At 42.0% G+C, this 25,553-nt stretch overlaps 1 protein-coding gene across 1 annotated transcript in view; it reads left to right on the forward strand.

Annotated features, from left to right (window-relative positions):
• The window catches only part of MLH1 (mutL homolog 1), a 101,462-nt gene extending 76,122 nt beyond the window's left edge, over positions 1 to 25,340 (forward strand). Inside the window, exons 13-19 of the mRNA XM_069730316.1 lie at positions 1,064 to 1,215; positions 10,723 to 10,831; positions 13,005 to 13,068; positions 13,210 to 13,374; positions 19,679 to 19,771; positions 21,009 to 21,116; positions 24,988 to 25,340. Coding sequence (XP_069586417.1) covers positions 1,064 to 1,215; positions 10,723 to 10,831; positions 13,005 to 13,068; positions 13,210 to 13,374; positions 19,679 to 19,771; positions 21,009 to 21,116; positions 24,988 to 25,155 — 859 coding nt within the window. The 3' untranslated portion in view covers positions 25,156 to 25,340. The remainder of the gene's footprint in view (positions 1 to 1,063; positions 1,216 to 10,722; positions 10,832 to 13,004; positions 13,069 to 13,209; positions 13,375 to 19,678; positions 19,772 to 21,008; positions 21,117 to 24,987) is intronic.
• The last annotated feature ends 213 nt before the right edge of the window (positions 25,341 to 25,553 follow it).

A 25,553-nucleotide genomic window follows, 5' to 3' on the forward strand; every position in this document is an offset into this window, starting at 1 on the left:
CCCATCTTCTGGAATTCTGTGCCCCAATACGTCCGGTTATCCACCACATTTGGATCCTTCAAAAGAAACCTGAAAACATACCTCTTCAAAGAAGCTTACAACCTGTAATGACCACACTGCCACCTCAACACCATCGGAGCTGCTGCAACCCTCGACCTACTGTCTCCTTCCCCATAATCCTGTAGAATGTAAGCCCGCAAGGGCAGGGTCCTCTTCCCTCTGTATGTCTCATTGTTAGTTTTGTTTACTGTCAGTGATATTTGTATTTTGATCTAACCCCTTCTCATGTACAGCACCATGGAATTAATGGTGCTATATAAATTAAATAATATAATAATAATGCTCTCCACGGACAACATCTTCAAGCAGTTTGTATGCTTTCCTCATATTTACGTGAGTTTCCGCCAGGTTCTCTGGTTCCTTCCACACTCCAAAGACATACGGAGAGGGAATGTAGATAGTGATCATGTCTGTAAAGGGCTGTGGAATTAATGGCGCTATATAATTGAGTAAAATAAAGGAACTGTAGAATCTGTTGGATATTTACACCTAATGGCGAGATGGTGTCACATGATCCCATCAAGATAGTCTTTCGTGTCATGGCAACAATGTGCATCCTATATCGGCGTGTTTTCTGTTAATTCCCTGTTTCACTGTAGGATAGAAATAAATTATTTTTCAGTGGGGAGAGATTCTGGTGTGTAGTTACACAGATGCAGATGATGCAGGACTTTTTTTAAGAGGTTTCTCTTTTAGGTTACTGTTTGTGGCATGATGGATATGGGAAGGGCTGAAATCACTGGTTATGGAGTATGAATTTTAAAATCGAGAATTCCAGCACAAAATGTCCCTCAGGAGTGATTTGGAGTCGAAATTTCATTAATTGCAAAATGTTTTTAGTTTTAGATTCCTGTACAATTTAGATAGTTCATATTCCAGAGTGATTGTGTTGCACCGTGTGGTTTGACAGCGAATGTCTCTCTTTTGGAGCTCAAATTTTCATGAGCCATATGAAATCCAAACCGGTTTTCTTTAACTTATCCTAGTTATTATTTTCATGTAGGAAGAAGAGGCCCCGTACAGAGTCTGATGTGGAGCTGGATGAAATGGAGATAGACAAGACAATGACTGCAGCCTCTGCACCAAGGAGAAGGGTTATCAATTTAACCAGTATATTGAGCTTGCAGAAAGACATTGAAGACAGAGCTCACAAAAGTAGGTGTCCTATTCCTAAATGCCGTATTTTTCGGATTATAAAATGCACTTTTTTCCCCCAAATTTGGGGGGGAAATGGGGGTGCATCTTATAATGCGGATATACCTTATCAGTATGCCGCTGTGGATGTCCGGTGCTGCTGCGCTGAGATCTCATCTCCTGAGATCTCCATCTGCGCATGCGCCACCATTTTCCCGGAGTCCACCGCATAGGAAACCATGGAACTGCGGGGGCTCTGGCCTTTCACAAAATGTCAGCAGAGCCCCCCACAGCACCGCCGGGCACAGCGCAGCAGCAGCACAAGACATCAGAACACCCCCTCATCCCAGCCTGCGACCTACAGCATCACTCCATAGGGTCACCGATACTTACCAATGTCTCCCAGTGTCCGCTGTCTTCCTCCGGTAACAAGATGGCCAGCTGGCACCCGGCAACCATAGGAAGATTTTTCCTATTGGTTCATTTTGGTCACTGTGATAGACCCCATTACAGTGATAAAAATAATAGTAAATAAACCCCCCTTTATCACCCCCTTAGTTAGGAAAAAATAATAAAATTAAAAAAATGTATTTCCATTTTCCAATTAGGGTTACAGTTGGGCTAAACTGAGTTGGGCTAAAGTTAGGGTTGGGGCTAAAGTTAGGGTTGGGGCTAAAGTTAGGGTTAGGGTTGGGGCTAAGGTTGGGGTTGGGGCTAAAGTTAGGTCAAGGGTTGGAGCTAAAGTTAGGGTAAGAGTTTGGATTAGGGTTGGGATTTGGGTTAGGGTTGGCATTAGGGTTAGGTTTGACATTAGGGTTACGGTTAGGGTTGGAATTAGGGTTAGGTTTGAGGTTAAGGTTGAGATTAGGGTTAGGGGTGTGTTGGGCTTAGGGTTTTGATTAGGGTTGGGATTAGGGTTAGTGGTGTGTTGGGGTTACGGTTGGAGTTAGAATTGGGGGATTTCCACTGTTTAGGTACACCAGGGGGTCTCCCAGCGCAACATGGTCCACCATTGATTCCAGCCAATTTTGCGTTCTAAAAGTCTAATGTTCTCTCCCTTCTGAGCTCTGCCGTGCATCCAAACAGTGGCTTACCCCCACGTATAAGGCACATATGGGGTATCAGCATACTCAGGACAAATTGGACAACAACTTTTGGGGTCCAGTTTCTCCTGTTACCCTTGGGAAAATAAAAAAAATTGGGGGCTAAAAAAATCATTATTGTGGGAAAAAAATTATTTATTTTCACGGCTCTGCGTCACACTTCTGTGAAGCACTTGGGCGATCAAAATGCTCATCACACATCTAGATAAGCTCCTTGGGGGGATTCTAGTTTACAAAATGGGGTTACTTGTGGGGGGTTTCTACTGTTAAGGTACATCAGGAGCTCTGCAAATGCAACATGACACCCGCAGACCATTCCATCAAAGTCTGCATTTTAAAACGCCACTACTTCCCTTCCGAGCCCTGATGTGCGCCCAAACAGTGGTGCTTCCCCCCCCACACACACACACACACATACACACACATATGTGGTATCGGCGTCCTCAGAACAAACTGGACAACAAATTTTGGGGTCCAATTTCTCCTGTTACCCTTGTGAAAATAAAAAATTGCAGGCTAAAAAATCATTTTTGAGGGAGAAAGATTTTTTATTTTCACAGCTCTACGTTATTAAACTTCTGTGAAGCACTTGGGGGTTCAAAGTTCTCACCACACATCTAGATAAGTTCCTTAAGGGGTCTGGTTTCCAAAATGGTGTCACTTGTGGGGAGTTTCCACTGTTTAGGCACATCAGGGGCTCTCCAAACGCGACATGGCGTCCTATCTCAATTCCGGCCAATTCTGCATTGAAAAAGTCAAACTGCACTGCCTCCCTTCCAAGCTTTGCCGTGCGCCCAAACTGTGGTTTACCCCACATATGGGGTATCAGCGTATTCAGGAGAAATTTCACAACAAATTTTGTGGTCTAATTTCTCCTGTTACTGTTTTTTTCATTTTACACTTGTGAAAATAAAAAAAAAATTGGTTCTGAAGTAAAATGTTTATAAAAAAAAAATAAAATGTTAATTTTTTCCTTCCACATTCTTTCAATTCCTGTGAAGCATGTAAAGGGTTAATAAACTTGTTGAATGTGCTTTTGAGCACCTTCAGGGGTGTAGTTTTTAGAATGGCGTCACTTTTTGGTATTTTCTGCCATATAGACCCCTCAAAGTGACTTTAAATGTGAGATGGTTCCTAAAAAAATGGTTTTGTAAATTTTGTTGTAAAAATGAAAAATCCCTGGTCAACTTTTAACCCTTATAACTTCCTAACAAAAAAAATGTTGTTTCCGAAATTGTGCTGATGTAAAGAAGACATGTGGGAAATGTTATTTATTAACTATTTTGTGTGACATATCTCTGTGATTTAAGGGCATAAAAATTCAAAATTTGAAAATTGTAAAATTTAAAAAATTTTCCCCATATTTCCGTTTTTTTTCATAAATAAACGCAAGTAATATAGAAGAAATGTTACCACTAACATGATGTTTTATATGTCACGAAAAAACAATCTTGGAATCGGTGGGATCCGTTAAAGCGTTCCAGAGTTATAACCTCATAAAGTGACAGTGTCAGAATTGTAAAAACTAGCTTGGTCATTAAGTACCAAATTGGCTCTGTCACTATGGGGTTAAATTGAAACTACATCATTTCTGATCCCAAAACATGTATACCCTTTTCCAGATCCATTGATAAATTCAAACTTTAAACGAGGTGGACAAATTAATCCCGACTCTCAAAAATACCAGGAGGGTGCCATAACAGCTGTATTCAGAAGTGGCAGCATTTTTTTTTTTGCCATTATTTAAAAAAAAAATTCTGTGCAATCCTACATAGAAATTGCCATGTTTAACCCCTTCCCGACCTGTGACGCCACGTAGGCGTCATGAAAGTCGGTGCCAATCCGACCTGTGACTATGTGGCATCATGGAGGGATTGCGTCCCTGAAGATCGGGTGAAAGGGTTAACTCCAATTTCACCCGATCTGCAGGGATGGGGGAGTGGTTCTTCAGCCCAGGGGGGGTGGCTTTGCCCTCACGTGGCTACGATCGCTCTGATTGGCTGTTGAAAGTGAAACAGCCAATCATAGCAATTTGTAATATTTAACCTATGAAACTTGGTGAAATATTACAATCCAGCCATGGCCGATGCTGTAATACTATCGGCCATGGCTGGAAACCGCGACCTGCCCCCTCCACCGACTGACAGCGGCGATATGCCGCCGCTGTCAGTCTTTCCTCCCCTCCGTTCTGTGCTCTGCTGCCTTTCTCTCCCCTGCGTCCTGTCTGTGTTGTCAGATTCCACCCCCCTGTACCTCTGGAGTCCCGGTGTCGTCCAGCATCTTCGATGGGCGCCGGCCGGCAGATTCATTACAGGTACATTTTGATCACTGTGAAAGGTTATATCACAGTGATCAAAATAAAAAAAAATAGTAAATAAAGCCCCCCCCCTCCCCCTTATCACCCCCCTAGGTAGGGAAAATAATGAAACAAATAAAATATATTTTTATTTTTCCACTAGGGTTAGAACTAGGGTTAGGGTTGCAGTAAGGGTTAGGGTTGCAATTAGGGTTAGAATTGGGCTATATGCACACGGTGCGGATTTGGCTGTGGATCCGCAGCGGATTCGTGGCAGTTTTCCATCACGTTTACAGTACCATGTAAACCTATGGAAAACCAAATCCGCTGTGCCCATGGTGCGGAAAATACCATGTGGAAACGCTGCATTGTATTTTGCGCAGCATGTCAATTCTTTGTGCGGATTCCTCAGCGTTTTACATCTGTTCCTCAATAGGAATCCGCAGGTGAAATCCGCACAAAAAACACTGGAAACCCGCGGTAAATCCCATTTTTCAAAAATGGTGTGGAAAAATCCGCACATGAATCCGCAACATGGGCACATAGCCTTAAGGTTAGGGCTGGAACTAGAGTTAGGGTTGTAATTAGGGTTAGGGTTGGAATTAGGGTTAAGATTAGGCTTAGGGGTGTGTTGAGGTTAGGATTAGGCTTGTGGTTGGGGTTATGGTTAGGGTTGGGATTAGGGTTGGTTGTGTGGTGTGTTGGGGTTACGGTTGGGATTAGGGTTAGGGGTGTGTTGGGGTTAGGGTTGTGGTTAGGGGTGTGTTAGGGTTGGGGTGTGTTGGGGCTAGTGTTGGAGTTAGAATTGTGGGGTTTCCACTGTTTAGGCACATCAGGGGGTCTCCAATCACGACATTGCGCCACCATTGATTCCAGCCAATCTTGCATTCAAAAAGTTAAATGGTGTTCCCTCCCTTCCGAGCCCCGACGTGTGCCCAAACAGTGGTTTACCCAAACATATGGGGCATAAGCGTACTCGGGAAAAATTGTTCAACAATTTTGGTAGTCTAATTTCTCCTGTTACCCTTGGAAAAATTAAAAAATGGAGGCTAAAAAATTATTTTTGTGGGGAAAAAAATGATTTTTTATTTTCATGGCTCTGCGTTATAAAATTCTGTGAAGCACTTGGGGGTTCAAAGTGCTCACCACAAATCTAGGTAAGTTTCTTGGGGGGGGTCTAATTTCCAAAATGGGGTCACTTGTGGTGGCTTTCTACTGTTTAGGTACATCAGGGGCTCTGCAAACGCAACGTGATGCCCGCAGACCATTCCATCAAAGTCTGCATTTCAAAACGTCACTACTTCCTTTCCGAGCCCCGACGTGTGTCCAAACAGTGGTTTACCCCCACATATTGGGCATCAGCGTACTCAGGACAAACTGGACAACAACTATTGGGGTTCAGTTTCTCGTGTTACCCTTGTGAAAATAAAAAATTGCGGGCTAAAAAATCATTTTTGAGGAGAAAAAATAATTTATTTTTACGGCTCTGCGTTATCAACTTTTGTGAAGCACTTGGGGGTTCAAAGTGCTCACTACACATCTAGATAAGTTCCTTGGGGGGTCTAGTTTCCAAAATGGTGTCACTTGTGGGGGGTTTCTACTGTTTAGGCACATCAGAGGCTCTGCAAACGTAACTTGACACCCACAGACCATTCCATCAAAGTCTGCATTCCAAAACGTCACTACTTCCCTTCCGAGCTCTGCCATGCGCCCAAATAGTGGTTTACCCCCACATATGGGGTATCAGTGTACTCAGGACAAACTGGACAACAACTTTTGGGGTCCAATTTCCAAAATGGGGTCAATTGTGGGGGTTTCTACTGTTTAGGCACATCAAGGGCTCTGCAAATGTAACATGACGCCCGCAGACCATTCCATCAAAGTCTGCATTCCAAAACATCACTACTTCCCTTCCAAGCTCTGCCATGCGCCCAAATAGTGGTTTACCCCCACATATGGGGTATGAGCGTACTCGGGACAACCTGGACAACAACTTTTGGGGTCCAATTTCTCCTGCTACCCTCGAGAAAATAAAAAATTGTGGGCTAAAAAATAATTTTTGAGGAAAGAAAAAAGATTTTTTATTTTCATGGCTCTGCGTTGTAAACTTCTGTGAAGCACTTGCGGGTTCAAAGTGCTCATCACACATCTAGAGGAGTTCCTTGGGGGGTCTAGTTTTCAAAATGGTGTTACTTGTGGGGGAGCTCCAATGTTTAGGCACACAGGGGCTCTCCAAACGCGACATGGTGACCGCTAACGATTGGAGCTAATTTTTCATTCAAAAAGTCAAATGGCGCTCCTTCCCTTCCGAGCCATCCCGTGTGCCCAAACAGTGGTTTACCCCCACATGTGAGGTATCGGTGTACTAAGGAGAAATTGCCCAACACATTTTAAGATCCATGTTATACTGTAGCCCATGAGAAAATGAAAAAATCAATGCTAAAAGAATTTTTTTGTGAAAAAAAAAAAGTACTTTTTCTTTTTTACGGTTCAATTTGTGAAGCACCTGGGGGTTGAAAGTGCTCACTATGCATCTAGATAAGCTCCTTGGGGGGGTCTAGTTTCCAAAATGGGGTCACTTGTGGGGAAGCGCCAATGTTTAGGCACACAGGAGCTCTCCAAACACGACATGGTGTCCGCTAAAGATAGGAGCCAATTTTTCATTCTAAAAGTCAAATGGCGATCCTTGCCTTCCGAGCCCTGTCGTGCGCCCAAACAGTGATTCACCCCCACATATGGGGTATCAACGTACTCAGGACAAATTGTACAACTTTCGGGGTCCAGTTTATCCTTTTACCCTTGGGAAAATATAAAAATTGTTGCTAGAAGTTCATTTTTGTGACTAATAATAATAATAATAATAATTTTTATTTATATAGCGCCAACATAATCCGCAGCGCTTTACAAATTATAGAGGAGACTTGCACAGACAATAGACATTACAGCATAACAGAAATACAGTTCAAAACAGATACCAGGAGGAATGAGGGCCCTGCTCGCAAGCTTACAAACTATGAGGAAAAGGGGAGACACGAGAGGTGGATGGTAACAAATGCTTTAGTTATTCGGACCAGCCATAGTGTAAGGCTCGGGTGTTCATGTAAAGCTGCATGAACCAGTTAACTGCCTAAGTATGTAACGGTACAGACACAGAGGGCTATTAACTGCATAAAGTGAATGAGAACATGCTTTTTTTTTTTTTTTTTTTTTTTTTTTTAAATAGGCCACACAGGGATCGTTACGTTAATGCATTGAGGCGGTAGGCCAGTCTGAACAAATGAGTTTTTAGGGCACGCTTAAAACTGTGGGGATTGGGGATTAATCGCATTAACCTAGGTAGTGCATTCCAAAGAATTGGCGCAGCACGTGTAAAGTCTTGGAGACGGGAGTGGGAGGTTCTGATTATTGAGGATGCTAACCTGTGGTCATTAGTGGAGCGGAGGGCACGGGTAGGGTGGTAGACTGAGACCAGAGAGGAGATGTAGGGTGGTGCTGAGCCATGGAGTGCTTTGTGGATGAGGGTAATAGTTTTGTACTGGATTCTGGAGTGGATGGGTAGCCAGTGTAATGACTGGCACAAGGTTAAAAAAAAAAGTTAAATGTTAATTTTTTCCTTCCATGTTGCTTCTGCTGCTGTGAAGCACCTGAAGGGTTAATAAACTTCTTGAATGTGGTTTTGAGCACCTTGAGGGGTGCAGTTTTTAGAATGGTGTCACTGGTGGGTATTTTCAGCCATATAGACCCCTCAAAGTGACTTCAAATTTGAGGTGGTCCCTAAAAAAAAAATGGTTTTGTAAATTTTGTTGTAAAAATGAGAAATCACTGGTCAAATTTTAACCCTTAACTTCCTAGCAAAAAAAAATGTTTCCAAAATTATGCTGATGTAAAGTAGACATGTGGGAAATGTTATTTATTAACTATTTTGTGTCACATAACTCTCTGGTTTAAGAGAATAAAAAATTGAATATTGCAAAATTTTGAAAATTTTCATCAAATTTCCGGTTTTTTTTTACAAATAAACGCAAAAATTATCGACCTAAATTTAGCACTAACATGAAGCTCAATATGTCACGAAAAAACAATCTCAGAATCGCTAGGATCCGTTGAAGCGTTCTTGAGGTATTACCTCATAAAGGGACACTGGTCAGAATAGCAAAAAATGGCCAGGTCATTAAGGTCCAAATAGGCTGGGTCATGAAGGGGTTAAACTGGAATGAACCAACCATGTACCTAGATTCTCGGTATATAAGCGCCCCTGAGGACATGTGGAGAATCAGGAAAGATAAAATGCATGATGCTTCACATACCATTAAAAGGCTTGCTGTTCACCTTGAAAACATGCAGCAAGTGTTTTTCGAAAATGGTAATGTGGATATGGTTATATCGAACTCAGAAGCCTCTACTCTGCAGGCTTATTTTGAGCTAAACAGAGTTGATGCTTCCACCCGTCAGTGTTTGTACAGTGAAATCCCTGAACACTATGTCTAGGATAGAAAAGCTGCACCAAAAGGATGGAAAATCCGGCCTCTGTGGGGGCTATATCATTATTTTGAAGACGTCTTTAATCTGAAGTTGGTTGTTAATCACTTTGGTTGTATGTTTGGGGATGTTGTCCTTGCATGATAAATTTTGAGCGAATCAGACACCTTCCTGATGGTATTGCATGATGGATAACTATTAATCCAGACCAAATTCCCCAGCTCTGTGTGCTGAAATGTAGCCCCAGACTTGGAAGAAAACTCAGCCACGCTTCACTATTACCTAAAGGCACTCCTTACTGTACTTCTCTTCGGTGAATAAACTTTCTCCTTTTACAACCAAATATTTCGTATTTTGACTAACATGTCCAGATCACCTGCTGCCATTTTTCTGCAACCAAGTTCCTATGTTTTTGTGCATGGTTGTCGTTCAGCCTTGTTTCCTTGTCGGAGGTGTGTTTTTTGGCTGTAATTCTTTCTTGGCCATAACTTCTGGCCAGACTCCTCCTGACAGTAGGTGAGTGTTGCTGCATGCCACTGGTTGCTTCAAGTTTTGAGCTGATCAAGGTAAATTCACTGCACTCTGGTGAATGCAAGTTTTTATTTCAAACTAAAGTGCAGATAGAAAATAAGCATAAAGTGCAAGTTATGAATGCGACTAAAAATTTTGACCTGGGTCTTGCTCACAAAGTCAAGCTTATTGTGCTGAGCTTGTCCATAAGGTGATGGTGGTCCCTGGTGGGGTAAAGTATGGCAGAGTCTCCTTTGCTGTGATATCCTTGTTTGTGCTCCTACGCCTCTGGCGTATTTGATCTACTGTGCATGTTTACTCTGCGAGTACTGACCCTCTGGTAAAGACCATTTAAAGGGAATCTGTAAGCAGAGTTTTGTTATGTAATCTGAGGACAGTATGAGGTAGGGATGAGTTCAGCAATGCGTCACTTATCAGGCTGCATGCTGTTTACTTACAGTGAAATCACTAGAACATTCTCATTGCCCAGACTAGCTGCCTCCTGCCTAGTTGTCAGACTCTGTCCCTACTCTGATAAGAAGCTCATGGTCAATAGATAATGTGCATATGGAGCCTGATGTGGGCTGGGATGGCTTTCTGAGCTCTGCTACATGCTGCACCTGAGAACTGTGGCACAACTGATGCAGTGACACATCAATGGAGTCAGGGTCTTTTTCTCTACATTATGTACTATCAGAGGAGGCAGCTAAACCTGGTGACAGATTCTCTTTAAAGGACAGATTGGATTCAGTACTAATTAAAGACGGAATTTTCAAGATGTGTGTTGCTGTATAAGGAGGTGATGCATAAAGTTCTCTGAGGATAAGATAATCTGCATTGGTTCAGGCTGGCTGTCGGGGAGAGTATTAGAAAAGTGTAATTCATGAATCAGGTGGTGCCGGGGTTTCACCTCTGCTGTATCTGCAATATAACAAGGAATCTGCCGAGCATACAGCTGAGTTTTGAAGTGAGAGACTTCACAGGGTACGCTGCATATGAGGATTTGTTCATTTTTTAGTTTTAGCTTTTTCTATAACAAAAAATATTTTCTATTGGCGCATTTTTTTTTTTCTTTTACATACTCAATAACCTAATAGTTTTTCCTATTTATCTTTCACTAAACTTTGTTGTCTTCTCTAGGTCTCCAGAACATGATGAAGAATCATTCCTTTGTGGGCTGTGTAAATCCACAGTGGGCGCTCGCTCAGTATCAAACAAAGCTTTACCTTCTAAATACCACAAAGTTAAGGTATATTTGACCATTATGAATTGTGCCGGTGTTTTCTAGAAATCTTCTTATCGTTCAATTTAACTTTCAAGGGATGTTAGCCAAACGCTCATTTGGCCCACGGCTGTTACCGACTCTCCACCAGGCCTGTGTAGTCAGTAAGCCAAACCACCAACTCCGTCTCCTCAATTTCCCTGACTCCCGACTCCTACTCTGACTCCACAGCACTGCCTCACTACTGATCATGTACATTAAGTGCAGCACAGATTCATCTCAACTAGAAGCAGAGATCCTTAGATCAGGAACAGAACAGACATTTATAGGACATTCATAACTTTCCCAAATTCTTATCATAACATTTACAGCACATCCTGCACTGAACTACTGAACCCAATTTATTATATATTTTCGCAGTCGATCTGACTCCACCAAAATGGAAACCAACTCAAACTCCACAGCCCTGTTCTCCACACACACCCACAGCTTGCTTAAAAACACTAGAATCGGGTATTAAAATTCAAAAATGCCTAATTTCCCCCACCAAACATAGATGGGTGGAGAGTTGGAGGCCCTAATCCACGTAGAATGTTCTATTTTTTTCTAATATATATGCGGACTTTGAGCTTTTCAGAAACCTAATAAACACTACATGACTACAAATAGTTGTGTAAATGCAATATGCAGCCAACAAAGACACAAAACAATTCTTTATCTGAACTGAACATACTTCTGTGCAGTTTTTTCTGTCTGTATGATGGTAGCACAATGTCCGTTTTACCTTTTGACAGCATTAGCGGTCTACATTAAACATATAGGTAATAATATTTTTTCTCTTATTGATATTATTATTATTATTATTATTATTTATTATTATAGCGCCATTTATTCCATGGCGCTTTACATGTGAGGAGGGGTATACATAATAAAACAAGTACAATAATCTTGAAAAATACAAGTCACAACTGGTACAGGAGGAGAGAGGACCCTGCCCGCGAGGGCTCACAATCTACAAGGGATGGGTGAGGATACAGTAGGTGAGGGTAGAGCTGGCCGTGCAGCGGTTTGGTCAATCGGTGGTTACTGCAGGTTGTAGGCTTGTCGGAAGAGGTGGGTCTTCAGGTTCTTTTTGAAGGTTTCGATGGTAGGCGAGAGTCTGATATGTTGTGGTAGAGCATTCCAGAGTAGGGGGGATGCACGAGAGAAATCTTGTATGCGATTGTGGGAAGAGGAGATAATAGGGGAGTAGAGAAGGAGATCTTGTGAGGATCGGAGGTTGCGTGCAGGAAAGTACCGGGAGACGAGGTCACAGATGTATGGAGGAGACAGGTTGTGGATGGCTTTATATGTCATGGTTAGGCTTTTGTACTGGAGTCTCTGGGTGATGGGGAGCCAGTGCAGGGATTGACAGAGGGGAGAGGCCGGGGAATAGCGGGGGGACAGGTGGATTAGTCGGGCAGCAGAGTTTAGAATAGATTGGAGGGGTGCAAGAGTGTTAGAGGGGAGGCCACAGAGCAGGAGGTTACAGTAGTCAAGGCGGGAGATGATGAGGGCATGGACTAGGGTTTTTGCAGATTCTTGGTTTAGGAATGTGCGGATCCGTGAAATATTTTTGAGTTGGAGGCGGCAGGAAGTGGAAAGGGTTTGGATATGTGGTTTAAAGGAGAGATCAGTGTCAAGGATTACCCCAAGACAGCGGGCTTGTGGGACTGGGGAGAGTGGGCAGCCGTTTACTGTAATGGATAGGTTCGTTGGGGAGATCGCGTGAGATGGGGGAAAGATGATGAATTCTGTTTTGTCCATGTTAAGTTTTAGAAATCTAGTGGAGAAGAAGGATGAAATAGCAGACAGACATTGAGGGATTCTGGTTAGTAGGGAGGTGATATCTGGTCCAGAGATGTAGATCTGTGTGTCGTCAGCATAGAGATGATACTGAAAGCCGTGAGATTCTATGAGCTGTCCCAGGCCAAAGGTGTAGATGGAGAAGAGCAGGGGTCCTAGAACTGAACCTTGCGGGACTCCGACAGATAGGGGGCGAGGTGAGGAGGTGGTGTGTGAGTGGGAGACGCTGAATGTACGGTCAGTTAGGTATGATGAGATCCAGGATAGGGCCAATTCTGTGATGCCAAGGGATGAGAGGGTTTGCAGCAGCAGGGAATGGTCCACTGTGTCAAAATATGACTCTTCTCTCCCGTAGTCAAGAACTCTTCTATCAAATACTTATTAATGACTTTGGGAATTTTGGCATAATGAGATTATCTGTAAGTACTTATTCTTCTGATTTTGTAGTAATATTTATTTTCCTTATATTAATAATTTATTTTCTTTGTATTAATTTCCATTCAGTTTCTATAAGACATGTTGGAAATCCGTTTACTATAATACCTTTTAAATCTGTTTAGGAGTCTGCCCCTATATATGAATTGGCTATGCTAGCTCTAGATAGTCCTGAAAGTGGATGGACAGAAGAAGATGGCCCTAAAGAAGGACTTACTGAATACATTGTCCAGTTCCTTCAGAAGAAATCTGAAATGTTAAAAGATTATTTCTCCCTGGAAATAGATGAGGTAAGTTGTAGCTTGTGCAACGTTGTGAGGTGCTGTGACTAATATCTACTCTCGGGCTGTACTCCGAAGTCTGGTTCTTGACATCGCTGATCCCCAAGACTGAGCCAGGATGGGAAAGAATCCTCACTCTATTCAATGCAGCCGTCTCCAAAATGTGAATAGAGAAAGAGTTAGAGAGCATCGTGAACACTTGAGTATGGATTAGACCATAGCTGGGCAAAATGCTGCCCGCGGACCACATCCAGCTCTCTGGCTGTTCCAATCCGGCTCACAGTCCGAGACAGCTGAAGGGCTGGAGCGCTGTCACCGCTATCTGCATCCTGAGGTCGCAGAGAGTAATGAATACATTAGTAAGGGAGGCAGCCACCGGCTCCTATTTCCAGCATCGGCGTGTGCAGAAAGAGAAATCGTACACAATGACGTCACTTCATCATGTCTGCTGTACGGAGAGTCAGTGCATTGGAGCAGAGCTCCACAGGAGCGAGGCGAGTATGTATTTTTATTTTCATGTGTTAGGCATGTTTACCCCTTTTCTGACATCGGACGTACTATCCCGTCCATGTGGGGTGGGCCCCTATGACCATGGACGGGATAGTACGTCCAGCGCGATCGGCGGCGCTCACGGGGGGAGCGTCGCCGATCGCGGCCGGGTGTCAGCTGCCTATCGCAGCGGACATCCGGCACTATGTGCCAGGAGCGGTCACGGACCGCCCCCGGCACATTAACCCCTGGCACACCGCGATCAAAGATGATCACGATGTGCCGGCGGTACAGGGAAGCACCGCGCAGGGAGGGGGCTCCCTGCGGGCTTCCCTGAGCCCCCCGCAGCAACGCGATGTGATCGCATTGCTGCGAGGGTCTTACCTCCCTCCCTCCCTGCTCCAGGCCCGGATCCAAGATGGCCGCGGATCCGGGTCCTGCAGGGGAGGGAGGTGGCTTCACAGAGCCTGCTCAGAGCAGGCACTGTGAAGCAGCCTGCACTGCTCTCAGATCGGTGATCTGACAGAGTGCTGTGCAAACTGTCAGATCACCGATCTGTGATGTCCCCCCATGTGACAAAGTAAAAAAGTAAAAAAAAAAATTTTCAAATGTGTAAAAAAAAAAAAAAAAAAAAAAATATTCCAAAATAATGAAAAAAATATATATATATTATTCCCATAAATACATTTCTTTATCTAAATAATAAAAGTACACATATTTAGTATCGCCGCGTCCGTAACGGCCCGACCTATAAAACTGGCCCACTAGTTAACCCCTTCAGTAAACACCGTAAGAAAAAAAAAAACGAGGCAAAAAACAACCCTTTATTATCATACCGCCGAACAAAAAGTGGAATAACACGCGATCAAAAAGACAGATATAAATAACCATGGTACCGCTGAAAACGTCATCTTGTCCCGCAAAAAACGAGCCGCCATACAGCATCATCAGCAAAAAAATAAAAAAGTTATAGTCCTGAGAATAAAGCGATGCCAAAATAATTATTTTTTCTATAAAATAGTTTTTATCGTATAAAAGCGCCAAAACATAAAAAAATGATATAAATGAGGTGTCGCTGTAATCGTACTGACCCGAAGAATAAAACTGCTTTATCAATTTTACCAAACGCGGAACGGTATAAACGCCTCCCCCAAAAGAAATTCATGAATAGCTGGTTTTTGGTCATTCTACCTCACAAAAATCGGAATAAAAAGCGATCAAAAAATGTCACGTGCCCGATAATGTTACCAATAAAAACGTCAACTCGTCCCGCAAAAAACAAGACCTCACATGACTCTGTGGACCAAAATATAGAAAAATTATAGCTCTCAAAATGTGGTAACGCAAAAAATATTTTTTGCAATAAAAAGCGTCTTTCAGTGTGTGACGGCTGCCAATCATAACAATCCGCTAAAAAACCCGCTATAAAAGTAAATCAAACCCCCTTCATCACCCCCTTAGTTAGGGAAAAATTAAAAAAATGTATTTATTTCCATTTTCCCATTAGGGTTAGGGCTAGGGCTACAGTTTGGGTTGGGGCTAAAGTTACAGTTAGGGTTTAGATTACATTTACGGTTGGGATTAGGGTTAGGTGTGTGTCAGGGTTAGAGGTGTGGTTAGGGTTACTGTTGGGATTAGGGTTAGGGGTGTGTTTGGATTAGGGTTTGTTATAATTGTGGGGTTTCCACTGTTTAGGCACATCAGGGGCTCTCCAAACGCGACATGGCGTCCGATCTCAATTCCAGCCAATTCTGCGTTGAAAAAGTAAAACAGTGCTTCTTCCCTTCCGAGCTCTCCCGTGTGCCCAAACAGTGGTTTACCCCAACATATGGGGTATCAGCGTACTCAGGACAAATAGGACAACAACTTTTGGGGTCCAATTTCTCCTGTTACCCTTGGGAAAATACAAAACTGGGGGATAAAAAATAATTTTGGGGGGAAAGATTTTTTTTTTTAATTTTCACGGCTCTGCGTTACAAACTGTAGTGAAACACTTGGGGGTTCAAAGCTATCACAACACATCTAGATGAGTTCCTTAGGGGGTCTAGTTTCCAAAATGGTGTCACTTGTGGGAGGTTTCTACTGTTTAGGTACATTAGGGGCTCTGCAAATGCAATGTGACACCTGCAGACCATTCCATCTAAGTCCTCATTCCAAATGGAGCTCCTTCCCTTCCGAGCCCTCCCATGCGCCCAAACAGTGGTTCCCCCCCCACATATGGGGTATCGGCGCACTCAGGACAAATTGGACAACAAATTGTGGGGTCGAATTTCTCCTGTTACCCTCGGGAAAATACAAAACTGGGGGCTAAAAAATAATTTTTGTGGGAAAAAATTTTTGTTTTATTTTTTCGGCTCTTCATTATAAACTTCTGTGAAGCCCTTGGTGGGTCAAAGCGCTCAGCACACATCTAGATAAGTTCCTAAGGGGGTCTACTTTCCAAAATGGTGTCACTTGTGGGGGGTTTCTACTGTTTAGGTACATTAGGGGCTCTGCAAACGCAATGTGACACCTGCAGACCATTCCATCTAAGTCTGCATTCAAATGGCACTCCTTCCCTTCTGAGCCCTCCCATGTGCCCAAACAGTGGTTCCCCCCACATATGGTGTATCATCGCACTCAGGACAAATTGGGCAACAAATTTTGGGGTCCAATTTCTCCTGTTACCCTCGGGAAAATACAAAACTGGGGGCTAAAAAAATAATTTTTGTGGGAAAAAAATTTTGTTTTATTTTTACGGCTCTGCATTATAAACTTCTGTGAAGCACTTGGTGGGTCAAAGTGCTCACCACACCTCTAGATAAGTTCCTTAGGGGGTCTACTTTCCAAAATGGTGTCACTTGTGGGGGGTTTCAATGTTTAGCCACATCAGGGGCTCTCCAAACGAAACATGGCGTCCCATCTCAATTCCAGTCAATTCTGCATTGAAAAGTCAAATGGCACTCCTTCGCTTCCGAGCTCTGCCATGCGCCCAAACAGTGGTTTACCCCCACATGTGGGGTATTGGCATACTCAGGACAAATTGTACAACAATGTTTGGGGTCCATTTTCTCCTGTTATCCTTGGTAAAATAAAATAAATTGGAGCTGAATTAATTTTTTTGTGAAAAAAAGTTAAATGTTCATTTTTATTTAAACATTCAAAAAATTCCTGTGAAGCACCAGAAGGGTTAATAAACTTCTTGAATATGGTTTTGAGCACCTTGAGGGGTGTAGTTTTTAGAATGGTGTCACACTTGGGTATTTTCTATCATATAGACCCCTCAAAATGACTTCAAATGAGATGTGGTCCCTAAAATAAAATGGTGTTGTAGAAATGAGAAATTGCTGGTCAACTTTTAACCCTTGTAACTCCCTAACAAAAAAAAATTTTGGTTCCAAAATTGTGCTGATGTAAAGTAGACATGTGAGAAATGTTACTTATTAAGTATTTTGTGTGACATATCACTGTGATTTAATTGTATAAAAATTCAAAGTTGGAAAATTGCGAAATTTTCATAATTTTCACCAAATTTCCGTTTTTTTTCACAAATAAACGCAGGTATTATCAAAGAATTTTTACCATTGTCATGAAGTACAATATGTCACGAGAAAACAATGTCAGAATCGCCAGGATCCATTGAAGCGTTCCAGAGTTATAACCTCATAAAGGGACAGTGGTCAGAATTGTAAAAATTGGCCCGGTCATTAACGTGCAAACCACCCTTGGGGGTAAAGGGGTTACATGTGTATATATAGGGGCTATGTGGGGCTCATACTGTATATGGGGTTGTGTGGTGGCTCATACAGTAGGGGACTGTGGGGGCTCATACTGTATATAGTGGTCTATGTGGGGGGCTTATGCTGTATAGGGGGATGTGTGGGGATCATACTGTATATTGGAGTGATGTGAGGGCTCATAATAAAAAAAAAAAATATATATATATATATATAGCAATGTGGGAGCTCACAGTATATAAGTGACTATGTGGGACTCATACTGTATATAGGGGGTTGTGTGGTGGGTCATATAGTATATGGCAGACTGGGGGCTCATACTGTTTAGGGAGTGGTTGTGTGGGGGCTCATACTGTATATGTGGGGCTCCTACTGTATGCAGGGGAATATCAGCATATTTCGTTCTGCTCAATATTAAGTGATACAGTTAAAGTTAATACAAAATAGGTTAATAAGCGTAATGAATTACAGCCTATTGTTTTCACCCTCCACAACAGTCATGGTCTCTCATGTGGCTCCTCAGGAAAACTAGTTGGCCTCTTTTGGATTAATGTAATTTGATGCTTCTGGGTTAATTTATTTGTAAGATAATACAAGCTCATAGCTGCAATGTTCTGCTTTCTGTTGTGCAATTTGTATTAGGCGTTATTCTAAAAATTGAAAATTATTTCTTATTTGTTGTTAAGATCAGTAAAAAATAAAAATTCACTAATTGTTGAGTAGTATCTTTAAAACACAAAATGACTAAAAATAAATAGGAGGCGATAACAATATAACATAAAGGGAACCTGTCAGCTGATCCACACTGCACACGGTTTGGGCAGCATGGATCAGTCTCTGGCTGTACAATCACAGCCATTTCACAATTCCCAGAGGATTAAACCGTTACTCACAAGTTAAGATTGTTTGGTAACCTTTTCCTCAGGACCTTTTGAATTTATCACAGAATTTAGTCGTCTTGTGTATGAGTCTATCAGCATGGCACATTTAGAATTGGCAATCTTAGCCCATCCTTTCTGTGTGATGCTCCATATCTGTTATATTGTGAAGGCATGTCTTATTTACAGCGCCCTCTCCACAGATTTATAATTGGATTCAAGTCTGGGTTTTGGCTGGACAATTCTAATACTTTGATCTTCTTTTGGTGAAGCCATTCTTTTGTTGATTTGGTGGTTTGCTTACGGTCATTATTGTGCTGAAAGGCGACATTCCATCTTCAGCTTTTTAGCAGATACCTGGAGGCTTTCTTGCAAATTCATATTTGGAACAATTCATTATTCCCTTCACCATGAGTAACGCCACAGTTCCAGTTGTCAAAAAACAGCCCCAAAGCATAATGTTGCCTTCATCATGCTTGACTCTGGGTACAATGTTCTTTTGGTGATAGGGTTGGATTTTTTTTTTGTTAGAAAAGGCTTACATCTTCCCACCCTACTCCAAGGCCAGACATGTGACGATGATCTTAATATTTCATCAATTTTTGAGGGGGTTATCCAGTTCTAGGTAATGTCACTGTTGTGCCAAATTTAATCCTTTTCTTGATGACTGTCTTTACAATGCTTCATGGTATATCTAATGCTTGGAAAAAAAATTGTATCCTTTTCATGGCTGATGACTTTCAACACTTTGCTTTGTTTTTTGCTGTAAAAATGTAACTAAGAAAATGTCATAAATATCTTTGTAGCATAGCTAAACTTTAATCAGAATCACTATAAATGAAGGCAGCCGTGTACTCTTTACTTTATAACATGAGGTTAAATGTGATTGGATAAATCTGGACACAACCACATCCCCAATTATAAATGTATGTTCACATTTATGCACCCTCATTATTTTATTTTTATTTTGCCCCTCAAAATGATTTATTGAATGGATTTGTACAGATTATGGGTGACATTAAAGGTGGAAAAGTTCTGAAATTATTTTCTGTGTGATTTTTTTACATGACAAAGATATGGCCTTCTTAACAGGGGTGTAGAGACTTTTTTATATCCGTTTTGTGTAAATGTGTGTTCGTGATATTTGTATGTGCACGTACAGATTTACAGTGTGTATTATATATACTGTATATTCTAGTGCCACCTAAGTGTAAGTTTGTTTGTTCATAGGGAGGCAACCTTACAGGGCTACCACTCCTGTTAGACAACTACATTCCACCATTGGAAGGACTGCCAATGTTCATCTTACGACTGGCTACTGAGGTAATGCAGTTTTTATTTTTTTAGTGGTTATTTGAAAAAAAATAAAACACAGTACATTCTTTAACCCCCTTATCAACAGAACTTGAATATGTCATATTCTGGCTCCCTGGCTTTAATGTGGGCTCTAGAATTGAGCCCAGGTCTTTGCCAGTAGTTAATGACTGTGATATCCATCATCTGCCTCTAACAGTCCCACGTGGTGCAGAGCTCTGCACTCGGCTGTTAATTTATTAAATGCTGCTGTCAATCTCAGGCTTTTGCATTAACAGCACACCAGCAGGGACGCATGTCATTTAGGCTATGTGCACACGTTCAGGATTTTTAGCGTTTTTTGTAGCTTTTTTTTTGCCGTTTTCTGCCGAAAAAAACGCTTGCATAAGCATCCCATCATTTTTAATGCATTCCGCATTTTTTGTGCATAGGCAGCATCAATAGTAAAAAGTTGGTCACACTTGTCTAACACTGTTTGACAAGTGTGACCAACCTGGCAATCAGTTTTCCAAGCGATGCTACAGATCACTTGGAAAACGCTAGCATTCTGCAAGCTAATTACGCTTGTAAAACGCTAGTGTTTAGCGGAAATACGCACGCCAATTCCGCATGCGTTATAGCTGCGGCAGGGAGTTGCAGAATTGCTGCAAAAATTTTCGCGACAATACTGCAACGTGTGCACATAGCCTTAATGCACCCCATGACGCTGTCTTGGGGTGCTGATAGATTGCCATGACAGCCCAGGGTCTACTGAAGACCCTTGTGTATCACCGTGCTTAGCTGGAGAGTTTAACTCTGACAGAGCAGGAAGACACAAGCTCCCTGGACATGGGGGGCGTGAGGGGGCGGCATCACCGGGCCCCATGCCCGTCATTACAAGTATAACTGTATCGGCATCCTAGATGCCAATACAGTTGAAAGCAATGATGAGAGAGAGGGAGCGTCAGCTGATTCTCACCGTCTAATCATTCCCCCTCTGAATACCCATAAAAAGTAATAATGCCCGATGAGTCTCTCATGTATAGTAATAAGTCCCCCGAGTCAGAAAGATGATTTTATATATTTTCTTTTCAACGTTTGCTGTTATAGTAACGATTAATATGTACTGTTCTCACTTTTGTTTTTTTGTCAGAGATACAATTTCTTTGTAGTTCGTTTAAGTTGGTAAAAAGCAAAGTCACTGCATTCTTCATATTGTATTTAATTTATAGTAATTATAACAAATTTCTATTTAATTTCTGTGTAGGTCAACTGGGATGACGAGAAAGGATGTTTTGAAAGTTTTAGCAAAGAATGTTCTATGTTTTACTCTATTAGAAAGAAGTATATAGTTGAAGAGTCTGACACTTCTGAGGTATTTGTGCTATTATTTATTGATTGACAGCTAATGTGTTGTATCCATAACCCACCAGACCCGTTTGTATCCTCCATGGCTCCTTGTTCAATCTGGCTACATTAGTGGAGCAGGAATCGAAGAGAAAGGGGACGAATCTAATGTAAATAATCAGAAAGTTGGATTTCTTTAAATATTGGATGCAGTGTTAGGGTATGTGTCCACGTTCAGGATTGCATCAGGATTTGGTCAGGATTTTATGTCAGTATTTGTAAGCCAAAACCAGGAGTGGAACAATTAGAGGAAAAGTATAATAGAAACATATGCACTACTTCTGTATTTATCACCCACTCCTGGTTTTGGCTACAAATACTGACATAAAATCCTGACCAAATCCTGAACGTGGACACATACCCTAAAGGTACCTTCACACATAACGATATTGTTAACGATATCGTTGCTTTTTGTGACGTAGCAACGATATCGTTAATAAAATCGTTCTGTGTGACAGCGACCAATGATCAGGCCCCTGCTGGGAGATCGTTGGTCGCTGAAGAAAGTCCAGAACTTTATTTCGTCGCTGGATCTCCCGTGGACATCGCTGGATCGGCGTGTGTGACACTGATCCAGCGATGTCTTCACTGGTAACCAGGGTAAACATCGGGTAACTAAGCGCAGGGCCGCGCTTAGTAACCCGATGTTTACCCTGGTTACCATCCTAAAAGTAAAAAAACCAAACACTACATACTTACCTACCGCTGTCTGTCCCCGGCGCTCAGCTTCTCTGCACTCCTCCTGTACTGGCTGTGAGCGTCGGTCAGCCAGAAAGCAGAGCGGTGACGTCACCGCTCTGCTTTCCGGCCGCTGTGCTCACAGCCAGTGCAGGAGGAGTGCAGAGAAGCTGAGCGCCGGGGACAGACAGCGGTAGGTAAGTATGTAGTGTTTGTTTTTTTTACTTTTAGGATGGTAACCAGGGTAAACCCGATGTTTACCCTGGTTACCGGCATCGTTGGTCGCTGGAGAGCGGTCTGTGTGACAGCTCTCCAGCGACGCTGCAGCGATCCGGATCGTTGTCGGTATCGCTGCAGCGTCGCTTAATGTGAAGGGGCCTTAAGACTTTATCCAGCAGCAGCTGTGGGGGAAGGGCTGAGTAGTCCTTTGTGTTACACATTATGATGATGTGAACAGGACACTACACCATCCAGCTGCTCGGCTGAGGTTCTGCTAGTTTAAAAGGGGTTGTCCAGGACTTCCATGTTCATGAACTATCCATATCAGTAAGACATCAGTGAGGGCCTGACACCCGGTACTCCCACCGAACAGCTGATGCCTGCTCTGTCACAGCTGTAAGCAATATACTGAGCAGAACAGTGCAGCTGCAAACATTTAGTGGCTGCTGCAGAATGCTGCAATTTTTCCTAGGGGGTTTGGCTGATGTTCATTTGATGTGTTTGGAGGTCTTTATTCTGGTCTCGAGTCCGATTTCCTCTTTACTGCAGACCTGAGTCTGGAGCATATTCAGACCACCTATTAATACAGGCATGAAATTATATACTTGGGTCAGGACATGACTGCACCAGTGTCAACTCAATTAAAATGGTAAAACATTTGGAAGAAAATAAAGATTTTTGATATTGTAAAATCTATTTTTCGTATTCTTCATTGGGGGGGGACACAGAAACCATAGACTAGTCTGCTGTCACCTAGAGGCTGACACTAATAATATATCTTAACAAACAAAAAAATATCTTCCCCAGCAAGAGAATACCTCGCCTGATAGCATCAGGCCTCCACAGCTTAGGGAGAAAACAGTAGGAGAAGCAGAAAGAATTAAAGCAAGAAAGGAAATGAATACAAACAGAGAGAAAAATAATGTAAATGCACGCCCGATCAGGCAGTTGTGCTGTGTCCCCCCCAAAGAAGACTACCAGAAAGTGATTTTATGGTGAGTATTGGAAATATTAGTCGCTTCATTTTGGAACACACAAACCGTGGGGCGTCCTAAAGCTGTCCATGTGGTGTGAAAGAAAATCAAATAAAAAGTATTCTGCTCCTGCTCAATCTGCTGCCTACATTGTCTTCCTGCCAAAACATGCCTCTATACCTCAAAGTAATGGTGTGAACCCTGTAAAGGTATGCACTGATGACCAAGTAATTGAATTAGAGTTGCATGGTGACAAACTCCCTGGAAGCTCCTGCAGCCTGTCAAGAATGTGCCCTAACCCTGAATGGGGGAGCACTAAGGGTACCGTCACACAGTGGCATTTTGATCGCTACGACGGCACGATTCGTGACGTTCCAGCGATATAGTTACGATCTCGCAGTGTCTGACACGCTCCTGCGATCAGGGACCCCGCTGAGAATCGTACGTCGTAGCAGATCGTTTGAAACTTTCTTTCGTCATCTAGTGTCCCGCTGTGGCGGCATGATCGCATGGTGTAACAAAGGTGTGCACGATATTGTATACGATGTGCGCATAGTAACCAACGGCTTCTACATCGCACATACGTCATGAAATTATCGCTCCAGCGTCGTACATTGCAAAGTGTGACAGCAGTCTACGACGCTGGAGCGATATTGTTACGATGCTGGAGCGTCACGGATCGTGCCGTCGTAGCGATCAAAATGCCACTGTGTGACGGTACCCTTCGTCTGTATAATGGCTGATCTAACCCAGCACGCAATGGTCACCCTAGAGGTTTGCCTTACCACTGCCATAGTATGATTGGATGAACCACAAGACATCTCTGACTACTTCAGATTATGTGAGAACCTCTCAGAGAGATAAGGGGCAAAGTACCTAAAGGAAGGAAAGCAATTTCCTCATTAAAATAAAAGGCGTAGAATCCTTCTAAGGCAAAAAGGAGGGAGCCAAACGCCAGATTACTTTCCCAATGAAGGAGAGACAGGTGAGAGCCTTTCTTGGAGCCCCACCAGATGAAAGAAATCCTTAGAAAGCTCAAATGGCGAGATCTCTGATCGCCGCAAACAGGGATGTTTTTAAGTTAAATACAGCAATTATTTATTCACAAAGATCTAAAAAGTTCCTGTTTGTAAACCGGTTCAGTGCATCTAACTTTCCGGCTTCCCTAACTCATTCCCTTTACTGAACTGCTTTTTTTACGTCCTAATGGATAAATGAAAAACTAGACTCTCTCAAAATGATATATATTTTTTTTTTCAACTAAAAAATATTGTGCACGATTAAAAAAATAAATAAAAAAATAGGAATGACTGCAATCGTATTAACTCCTATTATAATGCTATATCTCTATCCCGCACGGAAAGTCACAAAAAAAGCAACCAATACCAGAATTGCAGTTTTTGTTCAAACCTACATAAATTAATACAAAGTGATAAAAAGGTCATGTACAGTAAAACCACAAAAAAAAATTAAGCCTTCAAACAGGTCTTTCTGTAGAAGAAAATAGTTATGGCTTTTAGAACTGGTGACCCCACAATAGACTAAGTTTGGTGCACGATAATTATACTGGTGGTGTTTAAATAAAATCAGAATTACTAACATTTTTGTACATTCCAACTTCTAAAATGTGAAAAAAGTGATGTACCAGAAAATAGGAAAACTGTCCTGTTACGCAAAAAAAAATATAGCTGAGTTGGTGGAAAAATATTAGTTATGTGGCTCAATATATGGCGTTACAATAACAAATGATTTTTTTTTCTGAATCCACTACTCATTGTTTTTTATTAAACGATTTTAAGATTACATTATTTTCATATAGATTTATATATATTGTTGACGTGATCAGATTAGTGAAGAACCGTAGGAGCCAGCAAACCACCATTAAGTAGTTGGTGTCATCAGTGCTATTAAAATCTACAAAATACCATTCTGTTTGATCTAATACTTCTCTGTTTTGTTTTTTTGTAGGATAAGGATTTAGGCATTGAGGCTCCTTCCTGGCGATGGACAACTGAGCACATTTTGTACAAAGCTTTTAAGATGCACCTACTACCCCGAAAAGATTTTGCAGAAGATGGCAGCATCCTACAGCTTGCCAACCTCCCAGATCTGTACAAAGTGTTTGAAAGATGTTAGCCGTGCTTTGTTGTTGAGATATGCACATGTATATCTCATATCTATACATATTATAATTTTATTATAAAATTTAACTTTTTTGCCTCATTAGAAGGTATATGGAGTCATTAATTTTTTGTTCCATCAAAGGATTCCCTAAAAAATAAAGTAGAGCTTTGTAAACATATAAAATATCCATTGGTTTCAATTGTTAGAAATTGTGAAGTTCTTTGGGGCAAAAACATTGGTGGCCTATCCTTAAAGGGCCACATTGCTTACATGCATGAATGGGCTCTTTCACTGTGCTGATCAGCAGAAATGTCAGAAGCTGAAATCGCAGTTATCAATCATTGTTGGTCTAATGTAAGAGTAAGCCAAAATTATATTATTGTCAGAGAATCTCTTTAGGTTAGTAGCTG

This window comes from Ranitomeya imitator, chromosome 6 (genome assembly GCF_032444005.1).
Source record: "Ranitomeya imitator isolate aRanImi1 chromosome 6, aRanImi1.pri, whole genome shotgun sequence".
In the NCBI taxonomy this organism is placed as follows: Eukaryota; Metazoa; Chordata; class Amphibia; order Anura; family Dendrobatidae; genus Ranitomeya; species Ranitomeya imitator.